This window comes from Solanum verrucosum, unplaced genomic scaffold, assembly GCF_900185275.1.
Source record: "Solanum verrucosum unplaced genomic scaffold, falcon-dt-bn FXZP01000048.1, whole genome shotgun sequence".
Taxonomy (NCBI): Eukaryota; Viridiplantae; Streptophyta; class Magnoliopsida; order Solanales; family Solanaceae; genus Solanum; species Solanum verrucosum.
In genome coordinates, this window is record NW_026020157.1 from 2378308 (window position 1) to 2397846 (window position 19539).

The following is a 19539-nucleotide window of genomic DNA, read 5'->3' on the forward strand; positions in this document are numbered from 1 at the left end:
CCACATAATTAGGTCAGAGAGATTTTGTTTGGACTAGTCAGGAGTATGTACAACTTGAATTGATCCTTTAATTTTGTTGAAATTCTTTTTATCAGTTGGAAAATATTTTAGTTTATATTAGTGAATATTTATATATGAAATGGTATATATTCCATATATAATTAAGATACACATGCATCCACTAACCGAGGAAAAGGAAAAGGAAAAAGGAAAAGGGTATCATATGCACCTCAAAAGCTGCTTGTTTTTGCAGGATGAAAAGCTTATGTCACAGCAATATATTGGTTGGAAAATATGCTCTCCCTCTCTTGTTATCCCCTTGCACCTATATATACTTTCTTACTTGAAAAATTACTAGAACAATATATTTAGGAAGATACTTATATATGATACAAATCCGTATTTAATAGGATTCCAATCTGAATTTAATTGGGTTATCACGTAGGAAATGACGTATGTTACATGTTAAGTGATACTTATCTTTCAAGATACTTAAATCACTGTACATAAGATAAATTCAGAAATAATTAATTTGAAGATAAAGTCGAAAGAAAGAAAACAGATTTCCCACTTGGATCATCCTTATAATTGCATGCATGTAATCATTGATAAAACTAGAATACACTCTTATTCATGATTTTTTTGCAGAGTCCATATTTTGTTTATTCCATATCTTCAACAAATTAGTAGAAAGGAAACTAGAATACAGTCTTATTGATGGTCTTCTTCTAGTAATCCTCTAATTTCCTTTCTCATTTTTAAAGCATTCATATATCATTCCAATGAACTGATTAACATCATGAAGAGAAAAGTTAGTCTTGATGACCCCAGTAATCATTTCTTATCCGATTTATACTCTTTCGGTCCCATTTTATATTCCCTCTGTCCCTATTTACTTGTCCACTTTTCCTTTTATAGTTGTCCCTAATTACTTGTCCATTTTGACAAATCAAGAAAGGACAATTTTTTTTACCTATTATACCCTCAATTAAATAATTAATTACTTTGAAAAATGTAGAACTTTTCATCCACTTCATAATTAATAGGAGTAAAATGGTAAACTTATTATGTCATTAATTATTTTCTTAATAGGTGTGTCAATTCAAAAGTGGACAAATAATTAGGGACACAGGGAGTATGAGTTAATTAGTTTGACTCGACACGAAGTTTAAAAAACAAAGAAAGACTTTTGAAATTTGTGATCTTAATAAGTAATAGATATTTGTGTGACTAAATATCTAAAATAAGTGATAGATATTTGTGTGACTATAAATCATATTTCATTAAGAATAAAATAAGTATTTTACAGTTAAATTGTTATTAAATATAAAAATATTTCATTTATTTAGGACCGACTAAGAAAAAAGTAAATCATATAAACTGAGATAAAGGAAGTGTATTATAGAATAAATAAATAAGTGGTGCAAGGTCATCATACTTTTCTCATAAATGTCTACGTTATGACTTTTTAGAATTATCAAGTGAAATATGTATTACACTCAGATGGAAATAACTTTGCATTTGAGTTGGTAGTTGGAAGAGGATTCATAGGAGACTGTCGTAGGCCGGGCGATGTACGTACTTGGCGATCGGAAAACAATTATTAAGGTGTGTTTGGTAGAAATTTTTCTATGTTTGGAACATAATTTTTTTAGAAAAACAAGTTTCTTAAAAATGAGAAAAATTACTTCCTGAAAATTGGGAAAACAAGTTGCATAAATAATATTCTAAGTTTATTGTCTTCTCCATACATCCAATCCCCCAACCCCCACCACCTCCGAATCCCCACTCTCCATCACATCCCGCCTCCATAATATTTTGATAGATAACATATAAATATTATTGGCATACAAATTTTTTGATTACTTAACAAATACTAGAAAATAAGTAAGAAAACCACCTATTTTCCAAAAAAAAATAAAAAATTGTGAAAATATTTTACCAAACACTCATCCTTGAGGTGACCAAATTTTTTTCACTTTGCATCAATCAATAAATGCATAGTAAAGGTCTTTTGCATAAAGTTCATAAACCATACATGACTAATTAATACATACTTGATGAATTTTTAATCTCAATTTATCACTTAATTATGGTAATTTCCCGAGTCCCCAGAAGTAGTTTTCTTTTAAAAGTAAAGATGAAGTAATTTGTATTGATGTTATGAAATTAAAATTGTTAAGAGTATTATTGATTTGTATATATAGTTATGGTAAAAATAAGGTAGGTGGTTTTGGGTTGGACATTAAGTCCCACACATATGTTACATGTTTGATGGAGATGTTTTTCCCATACTTTACGGGCAGTGTTTCCCATGTTCAGTGCCCATATCATATGGTTTTGTTTCTGTGATAAAGTAGTAGTACATCACAATGTCTAATTTAACTTCCATCATCAGAATTCGAGCAATCAATTACTCAAAAAGGTGAATACAACATTATATTGAGGTAGCAAATTAATAACTAGCTAGTACAAGCTGAAAGCAAATGTACATATATATATATATATAAATAAGCTAACTAAATACTAATGTTTTTTGTTTTACTTAATTAAAATAGATAGATGATCGAACTCACCTCCTCATAGTGAGTGAGTGTGTTGAGGATTATCTTGTTCAACTTCAGATGCAGGATCTTCGTCATCGTCATCAAAGCTATGAATCCCATAAGGTCCATGTCCTTGACCAAAAGCCTTAATATGATCTTTAAGAGACCTCTTATGCTTAAAATCAGAACCACAAATGCAGTACCAAAGTTTGCCACAATTCTTTTCATGTGTTCTCCAATCTCCCCTAACAGCAAATGCCTTTCCACATTTTCTACACATGAAGGGCTTAATTCCATGCTTTCTTTTGTAATGTGTTTGAAGTGTTCTGAAATCTTTCAATGGTTTTGCTCTTGGATGATCAATGTTGTTTCTGCACCCAGGTGTGCAGCAATAACAAGGAAGCCTAAGCATACCTGTTGGTTGAGTTCCCCGCAATGATTCTGGTCCTTTTCTGTATTGAGATCCATGCCCCCACATATGCATCTGAAACATATATATATAATATATAATTCATTCAACAAAATGGGAAGATCTTGCACAAATTGAATGATTTTTTAAATACAATACTACACTTAGCTTTTATGTTGTCATTAAATATTTATCAAATAAGAAAATCTGTACATAAATCCGGACAAAAATTGTAATGGAGTATATATATATTAAGTTTTTAGATGGGATAGTCACACAAGTTTAAAAATATGATATCAGAGTAACAAAAACCTTACCTTTATTATCTGACACTTAATTTAATATTAAAAGAAATATATTAGGTCCGTCAGAGATTGTGTTGCAGACATAATTAAGAATATGTTTTCTCTGATAGGCTAAGATTGTAGATGAGATGGGTCATCTCTTCAACAGAAAAATAATGAACCAAGATTTCAATTATCAATGGTTACGTTCATATATATTTTCTCAACATCTTTGTTATACTATTGATTTTATGGAATACTACATTTTATTAGAACAAGCTAGCTTATATGACTGTTATATATGACATACTCAAATAAAGTGCTATATAGTGCATTTGTATGTAATTTTGTAATGCAATAATACCAGTAATCACCGTCTCCTTAATTTGCCAAAAAAAAGAGAGGAAGAAATCAAAGTATTGACAAATTAAAAATGAAAAAGATGCAGAAATCAACAAATCTACGATCGTACATAGCTAGACAGTGACAATGATCAATAATTTAGGCAGGAGAATTTTCTTTAATTACTAATAATAAACAGTAATTCCGATCCCTGACTGGTGAGCAGTCTTTTTCAAAGGATATAATGAAACATTTGCCGTGTTATAGAAATCTGATCTATATAACTATTACTAGCTAGCTGTTAAGTTCCATCAAGTCTTAGGTAAAATATATGGAATCTGAAACAATTAATAAGTGAAAGATTTGAGAGTAGTAATTAAGTCTTTGTTTGGATCTGAGCCTCCAAAGAGAAAAAAACCGAACTTTTATTGAAGAAGAAGAAAAGGAAATGATCTGGGTCGGTTGAAGAAAGAAAACTCACTTGCATGTTATTGTATCTGTTGAAGGTCTTGAAGCAAACAGGACAAGAGAATTGAGTAGGACCAATAAGAATCTGAGAAGGAGTGGGAATCCAATACTGTCTACTAGTACTAGTACTAGTTGTGTTTATCATATTCATGGGGATGGAAAAATCATCATTATTATTATTAGAGCTGAGAATAGAGGCCAAATCAGCACTACTAGGGTTTGGTAAACCTATATGAAGTGCTACTGTAACATCTTCATCTTCATCATCTTTAGGACATGAATTATCATCGATGTCTCTACCTTTTTTGTCCAAATCACTAATACTGCAACAACCTTCATCATCATCAGCATCATCATCATGTTTTAATAAGCTCAGCAGAGGGAGGGCTTCTTTCAAAGGAGGAGAAGGTGGAGTTTCATAATAATTATTGTTAGTAGGAGGAGAAGGAATATTAGGGTTATTCAGTTTCAGCCATTCTTCTTCTTGGGAGTAGAAATTAGGGTCAGTCATGGGAGCGTCTTTCTTGATTTGTTGGTCAGATATGCTTTTATAGAGAGAGAGAGAGAGAGAAGAACATATACAAATGAAATGAAATTCATAGATATATATGTGGCTTTCATGGTGCTAGGGTCATCAGGGGGTCCTTCTACCACACTCATTACTACACAGCTAATGGAAAAGGTAAAGGCTAAAGTTACCTATAATTCTAAATTGCCAATTACACTACCACTATTCATCACACTACTTTTTATAAAAATACTCTTACCTATTTTTTTTAAAATTTGTCCTCTACAAATTGTCATATTCATATGAAAAAAGTTGCAATGCATATAGTTTTTGAATATCTAAAATTTTATTTTAAAATATTAAATAAATGTAATCTAATTTAACTTTGAAAATTAGTCAAATTGACTTTCGAAAGCGCAATATGTCAACTAAAAATGAATGGATGGAGTAACTTTAAATTTCATTTTCATCCTGAATGAAATAAATTTATAGTCACACAAATATTTAAATTTTATTTTAGATCATAATTTTTTTTAAAAAAAAAATCATGTTAAACTATGTCAAATATAAAGGTGTCACATAAATTGAGAGGGGAGAATATGTCTTAGTTTGATCCAATATGTTCAAGAATGTAAAGAAAATTGAATTTGGCCATTTTAATACAAAATCAAAAGTTTGTATGATAAACCAAAAATATCCTTTGATTTTTTCATCTTAAATTTTTCATGTAAATCGTACTAATGAGCATTATTAGGATTAAAATGAGAATATTATATAAAAAATTTAAGAACTTAGTGAATATAAAAAGATGATAATTTTTTTTTTTAAAGACTAAAACTGAAAGTAAGATATATAAGTTGATGAAACATATGTAGTAAAAGATATTATAAATGATACTTAATACTTTATAATAACAAGTGAAATTAATAACCTAAAATTATTAAGACAAGTGATTTGACTACAACAGGTTAAAATTATATTCTAATATTATGAAAAATTGTACACCAACAATCTACTATATATTCGAAGGCATGCAATAACAAAGGGTCGACGTAAATTATTTCAGTAATTTTCCAACATTTGAAGGAAAAAAAAAACACCTTTTTTAACCATACAAATACAATAAAAGACAAAAAAAGAAAGAAAAAAGGGATCAATCCATGCGGTCCCAATTGACGGCATTGAGTTTACGAGAACGTAAACTAAAACTTGGTTAACTTCCGGATGAAGTATTTGATTTATCAGAGAAGGGCCTAAAATGCTTCTCAAGTATTTGAATTGGTACAAAATTACTCTTCGTCCACCTTTCGGCCCTAAAATACTCCTGACGTCTACCTTTTGGCTCAAAAATACCCTCAATGTTAATAATTTGACTCATATTTGTCCTTATTTTCAATAGCATCCTTAAAGTAAAATTATTAAAGATTTATTTATTATATTACTTAATGTGTTTGGTCCAAATTTAAACCCTTCTCAAATAAATAATAAAAATGATATTTAAAAAAATATTTTTTTTAATAAAATCTTATGATTCATATTTTGACCCGATACACTTGAAAATATTATTAAAAAAATACTTAATTTCATGAGATATTCATCTTGGCCTATTTTAAATCAACCCCCAATTTATTATAACATAACCAAACTCATAAATGGAGATCCAACTAAAATCCATACTCACCCGGACTACGGATTGTCCATCTAAAAAAATATTTTTTCATTAAATAAAATTTTCTATCAATTATCCAAATGTCTTGTTCATTTTCTATTTCATACATTTTTTTAATCTCTTATTCTTAATTAGGATATCCGGGACTCAAACTTGAAATGAACTCACATATTTATATTCTTTTAATTTGTATTATTGTTATGGTGGGATGAAGGTGTGGATAAGAGAAATATAATTTTTATTATTTTATTTTGAATTTTGGGTACACACAAAAGAAAAATGTAATATTCGTACATATTTTCTTAGTTAAATCATCTTTTATTGAACTAATTATTTCTATATGAATGCATAGTTATTTTCCTCCTTTTTTTCTCTCTTGTTTGTCATTGTAACACCTCGGATTTGAGATAGGGCAACATAGCAAGTTTCAGGACTTCCAGGTGCCATCCACGACCCGTGGGTTGGACCACAGACCGTAGGTTGGTTCATGGATTGGCCACCCAAAAGTTGTAAAGGGCAGGGACCACAACTTGATCTACGGACCGTCGGTGGGTCCACGATCCGTGGTACAGGGGTCCTTAGGTCTGACCCAAATTCTCTGAACCTAGTGACGCTTGTGCAAGATGGACCGTTGGTTAGTCCACGTTCCGTCAGTCTTGAAGTCGTGGGTCGGCAGTCGACAGTTAGTTGAGGGATAGTTGGGTCTTTTTCTAATTATAATACATTGATACTACGTCATTTTTCCTATGTCTAAGACCCCTTATTAAATGATTTTAACCCCCAATTTAGTTCATTCAACTCATTCTCCTAAAACCCAAAAGAAAAACAAAGTTCTTCCTCTCCAAATATTTCTCTCTCTAGAACTTGAAGAAGAAGAAATAGTTCAAGCTAGGATCAAGGTCAAGTCTCCTTTCTCCAAGCTATTGTGGGCTTTGATAGCAAGATATGATGGATTTTCATCCATGAAATCTTTTCTTCCATGGAGCCCCTAAGATTCCCTAATAAAAAGTAGAAATTCCCTAATTTGAGTTAGGGTTTTCTTCTAATGTTGTGGGTATTGATAATGTTGATCCAAAGAATTAGGTTATGATTGTTTATGCATGAATTGATAAGCTTATATGAGTTTAGGATGAATTTACATGTACCCATGTTTAACCCATGTTTCTAAGTTGGAATTTGATATAAATGGGTGTGATGCCATGAAAGGAGAATTTGTGGGTTAGATGTATTCTTGTAGGATGAATGAGATACATTATGAATTGCTTTGAGAGTGAAGAATAGATGATGATTATGAGATGTAGTGCTTTGAGAGTAAAACTTATGATATGAATTGTTGATCATTGATGTAATTGTTGTGGAAGGGATAGTTCCCACTTGAATTGCTTATGTATGAATGTGAAAGACTTTCTCACATTGAATGATTCTAGGTTGAAAGGATTGCTCACCTAAAATGAATCTAGACTAAAAGACTAAGAAATTGATGAGGTTAGAGGCGATTACCCTTGACCTCCAAATGAGAAGGATATTAGGCGATTACCCATATTTCTTAGAATTGAACAAGAGGCGACTCCCCATGTTTCTATTATGATGTTGGGCATGGAGGAGAGTACCCATGACCCATTAGTGAAATATGTGGAGGTGAGTACCCATATCTTATGATGAAGGACATGGAGGCGAATACCCATGATTCCTTATGAAATGATATGGAGGCGAGTACCAGTGTCATATGATGTTGGGCATGGAGTCGAGTACCCATGATCCCATAAGATGGACATGGAGGCAAGTACCCATGATCCTATATGTAAGGCAAGAGGCGACTACCCATGAGCCCTTATAGGGAGACAAAGAGGTAATTCCCCATGTCTATAAAAGATAAGTTAAACATGTTTTGATAGGTGATTAGCTTGGATTATTGTTATAGGTTGCCTTCTATGATGAGTAAGACTAGTGGAGGATTACCCATGTCTTGGCTAAGTATGCTTTGAGGTTACTTGAAAAGTATTCCTCTTATGTTGATATGATCTATTATGTGCATTGATTATGCTTATGACTTATATTGTCTAACTCTTATATTTATGTTGATGTTGATGCAAACTATTATATTTAGTACATTCTTGTACTAACGCATATTTTTGCCTACATTTCTCATCCAAATTAGGGTCCGACGTTCCCGACTCTTATCCCCGTGGCTAGGATCTTAGTAGAGGCAAGAATTGAAGATCGGTGAGTCCTCATAGCATTCGAGGATTCAGACACCATTTTCTTATGTTCCTTTGATTTTATGTTTTGAACATTGTTGTGTGGGCTGTGTCCCAATGACTCTTTGTATTAGATGGTTTTGAGAGAATTGTATAAGACTTCCGCTTTGTTTTATAAAGACTTTTCTTTTGTTGAAAATGTTTTAATTTTTTCCCGTTTTCTATTATCTTGACTATGAAAGCTTAGTGGCTTATATGAGGCCTATCAGGGTCTTGTATTCCATGTTACATCTAGGGTGTACCCTTGGGTCGTGACAGTCATAAATTAAAAAAAGAAATGGTGGACAAGATCCAAATAGAAAAACGAAATGGAAGAGATAGGAAGTAAAGGGTATGGGCGAGGGTGGGTGGAGGTGTAGAGAGTAGATGTTTAACCTTTTTTATTTTTAATTTACTATGAAATTCAAAATTAATTCAATCATGTGAGCTTATATATTAAGTAATTTCAAATTATTTTAACGGAAAATGGCCTAAAATGCCCTTAAACTATACGATTTGGTACAATAATGCCCTCCATCCACCCAATGAGTATAATCCGTTAGATATAGGGTATTTTTGAGCCAAAAGGTTAACGTCATGGGTATTTGGAGGCATTAAGGTGGATGGAAGGTGATTTTGTACCAATTCATATAGTTGAGGGACATTTTAGGCTCTTCTCCGTTATTTTTAAAACATACATATGAGCAATGCATGCATTTTAAATTTCTTGAAAAATTGAGTTAATATATATATATATATATATTTCACTAACATTTCTACTTACTATGTTAGACTTCGTAGGCACTGATTTGGAGCAGATATTTCCCATTAAAAAATGTAGTATATTTAATTAATTTCATCTGGAGCGTTGATTCACAATTGACTGTGACACCTCAGATTCGAGAAAGACCAAAAAGGGGTTATAGGGAAAGACTCACAGGCCAACACCTGGATCGGGGACCCTTCAGAAACCCCAAATGGGCCGTGAAGGGGACCACGGTCCATGTGGTGGCCTGTGGCAAGTCCCCAAGGAATGTTGGGTAGGCACCCCTCCCACAAGGGCCTTAACGGCCCGTGGGGAGTGAAATATGGTGTCATGTTGCCTGTGTAGGGGGAGACAGAACCCATCTAAAGCGAGCCTCTTCTCACGAACCCCTAGACGGGTCATGAAGGGGCAAACAACCCATGAAACTGGTCGTGAAGAGGGACAGGGCAAGAAGGGGTCCTCACTTGCCACTGGTCTAAGTCCACGATTTCCAGGACAACTCGTGGTCACTTAGACGAGCTGTGGTGGCTCAGGTGAAAGGGTTGTGTCAATTTTAAGGTAAGTTCTTTTGGGTCTTTTCATAATTCTCCTAGCCTAATGCTATGTCATTTTACCCTTCACCAAAACCCCTATATAAGCGTTAGAACCCCCAAATTTCCCCAATTAAAATTATTTGCTAGAACAAGTCTCCCTCTCAAAATATTTCTCTCTCTAGAAATCTTGAAGAAAAAGCGATCAACCTAGGGTTTCAAGTCAAGTCTCCAATTCCCCCATTGAAGGAAAGCTTTTGGCATTGAGGTATAATAGTTTTCATCCATGGAGCCCATTCCTCCTTGGAATTTCCAAATTCTCCAATTCACAAAGATAGAATTCCCCAATTGAGTTAGGGTTTCTTCCATGTCATGGCTTCTTTTAATTAATAATGTATTTGATTGTTCTATGATCTATCAAACGTGAATTGACATAATTACATGATTTTATTATTAATTCCTATGAACCCATGTCTAACCCATGCTTTCTAGCTATTGATGATTGAAAGTGAGTTTTTAACTATGAAAGGTGAATTATGGAACTATGCATGTTCTTATGAAATTGATGTATAAGTTGTGTTGATGAAGGTATTTCTCATATACACATGAAAGCATGGTTGTGAAAGGTTTTCTCACATAATAAGGATTTTAGGGTTCAAAGGTCTTCTCACCTAAAATGAACCAATGTTAAGGATCTATTCTAATGTTGAGGCAAGAGGCGATTACCCATGCTCTCTAATTGAAAGACAAGAGGCGATTACCCATGTCACATGATGTGAGGACAAAAGGCAATTACCCATGTTCCTTTAAGAGCTAAGACGAATATGATTAAGAACTATTCCGTGGAAGTTATGCATAGAACAGAGTGGACAAGTGGTGATTACCCATGTCCCATATCTAGATAGATATTATCTAGTGGATCCACATACGATAGAATTTCATGGTCCTTACTTTGGCAAGTAGGACAACCCTTTTCGGTGTGGGAGACACCAGATTCCATGATAATGGTTATCATAGTCTTATATGTCGATTACGGCTACTTCCCACAAGTAATCTATGATGAAATAAGGTTACCTTTATCAAGTATTTCATACATGTTAAGATGATGACTATGTGTATTTATCATGTTTTGACTTATGTTTTCTAACATTCAGGATTTATGTTTCAGCTTGATCATTGCATGCTTATGAAAAGGTCCCTTTTTAGCATGACTTTATATGTTTTATGCATGACTATAATACTTGGTACATATTTTGTACTAACGCATACTCTTGCCTATATTTTCCCAAATGTAGGGTCCAACAATCAGGGTTCACTGTTTCATGGCTAGAGTTCGTTGAGGAGATTTTGAGTTTTGGTGAGTCCTTATGCTTTGGGGACCGAACATTTATTGTTTTTGTTGTCATCGCTTGAGAGGGAGTGATGAGTATGAGATTTTGACTTATTTAGGGCTTTAAATTCATAGTTTTATTGTCCTCAATGCTAATAAATGCTCTAAACTTATATTAAAGTGTTGATTTCCAGCAATGAAGGCAAAAGAGCAAGGCAAGGACATTACTGAGAAAAAAATGAGCGAAAATGATTTTGATCGCCTAAAATCACAGCGTGCCAGCCCTGGGGAAAGGCCAACTTGGCGATGTATATGGACAATCGGCAAGTCACCGAATGGATCAGCGACAATGATTTTGATCGCCTAAAATCACAGAGTTTGAATGATGAAGAGGCAGGAAAATACGACGATAGAGAAGGCCACTTGGTGCATCGCCGACCTGGTCGGTGAGGCTCGACTAAATCCACCGATCGGTCCATAAAAATGAAAACCTGAAGGAGTATAAATGCGAAATTATAGAAGATTTCGAGAGTTCTGAAATTTTGCTCAACTGTTCTGAGTTTTTGAGAGCTTTTACTTTGAGTTTCTGATTCCAAACACTATTCTTAGAGTTTTCAAGTAGATCTTCAGGTTGGGTTTTGATTTTTAGTTAATTTGAAGCATTGTGAAGACTTGGAGTTTGTTACCCAGCCAATGGAGAAATAGTTGGTAATATTTTCCTACTTTTTGTAATGTGTGGCTAAAACCCTATTCTTGGAGGTGTGATTATGTGATTAATTACTTCAATTAGCTTATGGGTGTTAGTAATTATTGATTTAATTATTGTTTTTGAAGTGGGTTCAATTGATAATTGAGTTTTAATTCATGAATTGTAGTTGCAAATGCAGTTCTAGTCTATATTTTATGCTTGCTCGAGAAAGAGGTTTTAGAATTAATATTATCAATTGATGATTGTAGTGATTGGGTTGTTGTGGATTCAGCTCGAGAGAGTGAATCTTAATTCGATCATGTCTATGTAGCTCGAAAGAGTAGGTAAATTGAGGTTTTGGGATATTTATAACTATTATGCTTGTCGAGGTTCGAGAGAACTCTCTTGATTCGTGATTTATGATCGAGAGATGGCTATTACATCTATAGTCTAGCCTACCCACTAAGATTCAACAACTCCCAGTAATTAGTAATCACCCGTATAGTGAAATTGGCATTTTATCGATCATATCTCCAAGGATTCCTTTCTACTTGATTACTCCCATGTTTTCGTAGTTGTTAGTTGACAAATCTTAACCCCCCATTAGACACTTGCTGTCAACCCCTATAATTTACTTTTATTGTTTCGATAATTTATATTCCTACAATCGATTAGAACACGTTTGTCACTTCATAACTGAATTCTCTACCATATCACTCCTTGTGGGATCGACCCAACTGTTTGTTGGGTTTATACTAGATTGTGATTGCCTACACTTAAAATTGGATGAAGTGTATTTGAGTGTTATAAAAAATGGCGCCGCTGCCGGGGAGCGGTGTTTAGAATTCTTTTAGTGAAGTTTAGGTGTGATCTAATCTTCTTTGTAGTTGAATCGACTTACTTTGTTTGTGTTTGTTGTTGGATGCTATTGAACAGGTGATGACATGAGCGTGAACGGGAGTAAAACCAGCCAACTTGCACATCATGATGACATTGGTAACTTGAACGATGTCAATGAGGCTCAATTGGGTAGTGTGGGTACTATCTGGTAACCTCCAGTCGTGGGAAATGTTGTATTCCATGTGACTAGCACAATGTTCCACCTTATTACAAATGAAAGGCTTGTTTGGAGAGATGGATCATGAGGATCCCCATGACCATATTCAGAATTTTGTGAATGTGTGTGGTCCATTTTCATTCAAGAACATTTCACATGAGTCAGTTCGACTTCAGTTGTTACCTTTTTCTTTGTTGGGGGAAGCAACAAAGTGTCTAGCTGACTTACCAAGGGACTCAATTACCTTTTGGGACGAGCTAATTGAGGCATTCTACATATGATTTTCCCTCATTTGAGGATGATGGCATTGAGAGATAATATTCAGGGTTTCAAATGCTTATATGGTGAGCCAATCCACGAGACTTGGCTACGATTCCAGAAATTGCTGCTCCAATGTCTAACTCATGGAATCCCGACCAATATCTTGTTACAACATTTCTATCGGAGTCTTGATTCAGTCAACAAGGGTGTGGCTGACCAACTCGTACAAGGAGGAATCATGCAACAACCATTCAAAATTGCATCTACTCTGCTTGATGGGATTACCAAAATCAATCATGCTTGGTTCACGAGATAATATTAAGTGTATCTTTTGGCCTTTAGGATGACAAAGAACAAATTGAAAAGGACCAAGAAAGGGATCAAAGCATGGCAAAGATGAAGACCCAAATGGATTTGTTGTCAAAACATGTCATGGGTAGTGGTTTTAAAGCTGTGAATGCGGTTGGTGTTAGTCGGGTGAGCCCCGATGATGCACACTTGGAAGCTCTATATAATGAGGAAGTGCATTTTCTGGGAAATCAAGAAAGAGGTATCCAGCCGAACTATCAAAGGCTGGGTGGGAACCAAGGTTGGAATAGAGAGCGTGAAGGAGGTTGGAGAGACCATGATAGGGAATGGCGTGACCGTGGGATTAACTTGAAGGAGGGGGATGGCGACAAAGAGAGATATGTACCTCCCCATGAGCGTCAAAAGCCTAAAGAGCAACGAGCTAACCCGGAAAACTTCTGAACTAATGATATGCTTGCACGCATTCTCAATAAAGTGGAAGACGTCTCAACTCTAAACCAGATGGTTACTTCTCATTCGGTGTCCATCAAATAGTTGGAAACCCAAATGGGTCAGTTATCATCTCATTTGAACTTAAGGTAAAAAGGGGGTCTACTAAGTGATACCTTGGTTAACACAGAAAATGAACCTTAAAAGCGTATCCACTCATGCCATGACGTTAAATAAGGCACTTTTTAGGAGGCAACATAAATTTTTAAGCTTTTATTATTGTTGTTTGAATAACGGGTGTTGAATGTGCAGGTTGAAAAGTTAAATTTTAGGAAAAGGAATAGTTAGGCAAGCCCAAGTACCAGTCGCCGATTCGCCGAACAGGTCGGTGAGCCCGAATTGGATCACTGTTTGACCAACTAGTTAGCTAGTGGTTCTTTAAAACTCGATGGGAAAAAGAGCCACTCAGCACATCACCGAGTGGATGGATGACATAAATGACTATCACCGATCAACACGCGAACTGAAGAGTCATGAAGGCTAAACTGTTTTAAATTAAAAAACCTCTCATATTTCATAGTTTTCGACCTTTATACTTTCACAACCACATCTTTTATATTTTTGTACTTGTTATTCGTGCATTTTCATGTGGAATCAGTTACTCGAGGTTGGACTTTTATGCATTTTGCTTTGAATCATTAGCCTATCACTCACTTGCTTGATATTGAGGTTGGTTATACGAACCTTGCCTTCGAATTTTTTTGTAATTTCAAATGCATGATCGTTGCCTTGTCATTATAATTTGGTGTTATCGATTGTTAGAATGTGTGTTGGTAGTGTTTGCCCTTATCGTGCTTCAATTTTGTGTTTTTAGCCTTTAATTGTGAAATCCCCTGTGTTTGATTTATAAAATTGTTGGGTTGTGTTGATTTTATTGTTGGGTCTAGTGTGGGTGAGGTCTTAGTAATCCCATTTGTATCGATCGTCTAATTTTGCCCAATGATAGGGATGGTGACGTCATTCTTAAGGGCAAAAGTCATCGATTGTCAATTTTGGCCGAAACGGGGGAAGTCTGAGTACCCCGAGGTCATGGGTAGTATGGGTCTGAGCTTAATTGCATAGAATAGGTGCTTAATTTTGTTCTCGTGGGCTGCGAGCTATAAATTGAAGGTTGGGATCATAATCTGGCACATTGGACTATTCGACGAGTTGGGTCGAGCTCACCGAGTGGTTCGGCGGTTTGCCTAACGACCCACTGATCGAATTTTTATCCTTCAAAATTGTGGAATATATTCTATAACATTTGGCAATACATCTGAGCTCACCGAATGTCCCTTTAGATTGCCCTTCTACCCCCTAGTTTTTAGAGAATGTTCTGTAACATTCGGTGAGCAAAATTTAGTCTGCCAAATGGTGTCGACAATCCGTCGAAAGGGCCTGGATATCCCGACTTGTACAAATTTCTAAAATTTTTAATTCTAGAACATTCGGCAAGCCCGACTTGGCTCGCTAAATGGGTTCGGCGACTCGCCAAACTAGTCAGTGAGCTTTCCTGCAAAATTGTTCAACTTAGAAATTTTTCGAATTAAGTCTAACATATTTGGTTTTGTTTTGCAGGAATGGCTAGACCCAAGGTAGCCGAAAGAAATCAACTGCCCCGCAAGCGTGCTAGGGCATTGTTATAAATGAGGGTGTTGCACCCTCCCGGGATGCATAAAAAAAACTTCCTCCACAAGGGGGGAAAGGTAAAAGGAAGGGGCCCGTACAACCGAGTCCGACAGAGGAGAGCTCTGATAACATGGGTGTCTATGAAACTCACCTCACCAATTTTGAGTCAAATGGTAAGGGAAACACATGGAATAGATCTCCGATCTCCTCTTCTAAGCTGGAAGACGACCAAACTCTCCAGCTTAGGAGAGCGGAGCTGCGCTCCCAATCCATGCATGATCCATCCAGGGTCCCAATTCCACCTACTCCTCCACATCCAACTTCGATTGTTGAGCAGGTTCCTCCGATGCTATTAGTTTAGGCACCCTCACCCCGGTCACTGAATAGATTAAAGGCAGAGGGTTTGAGGATGATATTAGAGGAGAAGTGGTTATCTACAGATGGTGTTGTAGACCAGTACCCGAAGGTGTGGATCACTATTAAGTTCCACAAGTTTGAGATTTTCACTACACCTTGAAGCCCTTATATTCTTACTTGGGTCCGGGAGTTTTATGTTGAGTATGGGAAGCTGGTCCCTAATGGTAAGAAGAAGGCCAGCTCATTCAAGTCGGTCGATCATTTAGTGGTGCTGGTGCGGGGCCGGGAGGTAAAGTGCAGCAGCACCGATATCAATGAGGTGCTTGGTTATACGATGAACATGATCCACTACTAGGTGGATAAAAAATACAGAAGAAGACCCTAGATGATTTAAAGGGTTGGTTGGCACCGTTGATCTCCGACACTACTCCACGGTAAATTGAGGCTGGTGTTCCTATTGAGAAGAAGGACCTGAACATAGCTGCCAAATATTGGTTCGGGTTCATCAGCAACACATTGATGCCATCATAGAATCGACTGATACTCCGGCATTCGAAAGCTGCTTGTTTGGGTTGTATCGTGGACCGGGAGAGACTTAATCTCGGTCTGATCATAGAGCATGAGATGGTCGTGAGGGACAAGCAGAGCCAGACCTATCTCCCGTTCCCAGTCTGGATTACTGAATTGTGTACGCGGGCTCATGTTCTTTTGATTGCCAAGACGAATGTAGAAGTGACTCCCACTTCCTCTACTAACATTCGGAGGATAGAGGCAGAGTACATGAGGGATGAGACTGATAGGACGTGAGTTGCACCAGAGGATACGTCCTCGATAGTTGATGTTAAGATGTTGCCGACAGAGGCAATCCTTCCCCCTCGAGCCAGTGATCCTACAAGCACCCCTGACAGTTCAAATTCTGTACATTTCTATTCTACTACTGCTCCCCCACCTACTACTGCTGCTGCTACCTCTTTCCGACCCTCGATTACCTAGGCCATATTATACAAGATGGGCCACCTAGCCCACTCTACTGATATTTGTGTCTCCCGAGTAGAGGCTGTTGTTTCTGGGCTTATTCAGAGGGAAATTGTTGCTGCCCTAACCCCGATCAGGGCTAAGTTGAGAGAGCATCGGGAGAGGATCGATGCCCATGGACCAGCACTAGATGCCCTCACCGTGAGAGTTGAGGCTTGTGAGCAGGGACAGGGTGCCTCTAAGGATGTGATGGCCTTGAAGGACGATATTGTTGGGTTGCGCCGAGAGGTGGATGAGCTGAAATCCACCGATCTATCAAAGTTATTTGGCACTGTAATCCTTCCTGAGGTTCCAAGTTCAGATTTTCCAGCCAGTTCTGAGATCCCTCCAGCTACTACGACTGGAGATGCTACTAGGGATGAGGCAGATGATGAGACTGAGGTTGAGACCGATGAGGTGGAGCTGGGTGTTCGAGATACAACAGTTTATGATGACTTGGAGGATCTTGAGGGAGCTATGGTCTAGTCAGTTATGGCGGCTTCTTTGAGGGACACTTCGATGGTGGGCTCCAATGGAGCGAAGGGTGATTTGGAGCCGGGCACTGATGGCCCGACAAATGAAGTCACATATATGCAGAGTTCACCCCAAGCTTAGCCTGGCAGGAGATTTTTGACTCCCTTTCTATTTACTCTTTTGACTTGTTTTACTGTTTTCTTTGCATTTGAGGACAATTGCTAGTTTAGGTTGGCGGGGTGAGGTATTTCTATATCTACCTCTTTTTAGGGTTGTTTTATGGATATTGTTATTATTTTTATGTTTGTGTGACTGATGGATGCGTTGATATATATTGGTTTTGATCCATTGAGTTGGTCCTTTGTTTTGAATGCAAAATGTTGGTTTTGAACCAATTTAAAAAAAATTGCCACCTCTTGATGTGTGTGAATGTAGATGTTCTCTTGTAATTTTGAGTGTCGGTTGTGATCAATATCGATGATTTGAATAGTGCTCTCGATTGAACGATATGTTTGTATGACTCAAATGAGGCAAATTGAGTTGCATAAGTCATATGTGAACTTCTAGCATCTCATTGTGACTAGCTGGTTGTTGAGTTGACCTCTTGTGATGATCGTTGCACGCTAGCTAAAAATTCTAGAGTCTTGTTGATGATTGTGCTGAATGCCATGTGTGGTGAGATTTTCTTGAAATATGTGCTTGGTAATACCTAGAATTTTCCCCGTTAGTCTAATTGATTAATGTAAGCAACCGATTGAGATGATCTTAGGAACAATTTGTGAAGAGAAAATTGATTTTATACCTCTTTGTGACCACCTTGTGAGAGTGTGAACCTACTTGGCACCATTTGAGCCCATCCCTTTCTTTGGATGATACTTGAACAACTTTTACCCCTTTGTCCCATCACCTATAACCTTCATGAAGTATTGGTTCGTGTGAATAACCAACTTAGGCCAAAAGCCTAAGTTTGGGGTGTGGTGAAAAAAGAGGAGAATGAAGAAGTTTGAGAAATTCACCCTTGAAGGATCATGTTGAAAAAAAGATGGAACACCTCCATGTAAAAAAAAGAAGAGAAAAGTGCAATGCAGAAAAAGATTGAAAAAGAAAAGAAATGTTGAAATAAAGCTTGTGAAATGGACAAAAGAAATGGGTTATCCAATGAGTCATGCTTAAATGAACATAGGGTGGATTGTGAAAATCATAAAGTGCGAAATTGATGAGTGTGAGAGTTGTGCTTGGTTCCAAAATCATATCCAATGAGTCATGCTTAAATGAACATAGGGTGGATTGTGAAAATCACTAAACCAAATGATCATACCTTTACCCTCATCCCCGTTACAAGCCTTGAAAAACCTTTGTGATCTTAAGTGAGCTGAAGATAACGTTGATTGGAAAATAAGGGCAAGCCTCTTGGTAGAGTCATGCATGTGTTTATCTTTGAGAGTGTGAGAGTTGTGCTTGGTTCCAAAATTCTAGAAATTTGATGAGTTTTGTGTGAGTATGGAATCATTCTTGGTGTGAGGGCATTTGAATGCTTTTGTTGATATTGAACTTGCATTTGAAGCAAACATTGGGAGCTTGAGTTCTATTTGATAATGGTTAGTCACAGTTTGAAACTTAGCATGCACATTTGAACAATGCATGAGTAGTTTGAACTTCTCGTGTTCATTCATGTTGAGTCTTGAGTAGCACTGTTTGTAGACTTCCTGGTTGAATTGATTGATCTTGTGTTTTACTTGTGGACAAACAAAAGTTTAAGTTGGGGGTGTTGATGAGTCTGAGATTTCAACTCATTTAGGGCTTTATTTTCATAGTTTCATTGTCCTCAATGCCTAATTTATGCTCTAAACTGATATTAAAGTGTTGATTTGAAGTAATGAAGGCAAAAGATAGGACATTACCAGGCAAAAAAGGAGCGAAAAAAGCTGAAGAAGATGAAGAAAGGCAATCCTGGTGATCACCAAGCCCACTCGATGAATCGCCGAGTGGTTCTTCAGCTCGCCAAATGTTATAGCTTGCCAGCCGTGGGGAAAAGCCAACTTGGCGATGGATATGGACAATCGACGAGTCACCGAATAAATCAACGACAATGATTTTGATCGCTTAAAATCACTATGAACGATAGAGAAGCCACTTGGCGCATCGTCGACCTGGTTGGCAGGGCTTGACTAACTCCGCTCATCGGTCCAAAAG

General features: G+C 36.6%; 4 protein-coding genes across 4 annotated transcripts in view; 2 read left to right on the forward strand and 2 right to left on the reverse strand.

The window, feature by feature from the left end:
• The window catches only part of LOC125828357 (target of rapamycin complex subunit LST8-1), a 1170163-nt gene that overhangs the window by 1033472 nt on the left and 117152 nt on the right, over positions 1 to 19539 (forward strand). The window lies entirely within an intron of this gene.
• The window catches only part of LOC125828355 (1-acyl-sn-glycerol-3-phosphate acyltransferase 2), a 525228-nt gene that overhangs the window by 51320 nt on the left and 454369 nt on the right, over positions 1 to 19539 (reverse strand). The window lies entirely within an intron of this gene.
• LOC125828399 (zinc finger protein WIP2-like) lies at positions 2581 to 4608 on the reverse strand (the record flags this gene model as incomplete). Its single annotated transcript, XM_049507709.1, has 2 exons — positions 2581 to 3030; positions 4063 to 4608. Coding segments are annotated over 2 exons (996 nt in total), but the record flags the coding sequence as incomplete, so codon positions are not given.
• Positions 16867 to 17358, forward strand: LOC125828401 (uncharacterized). The gene has a single exon (XM_049507710.1). It carries the CDS (start codon positions 16867 to 16869, stop codon positions 17356 to 17358), a length of 492 nt encoding a protein of 163 aa, XP_049363667.1.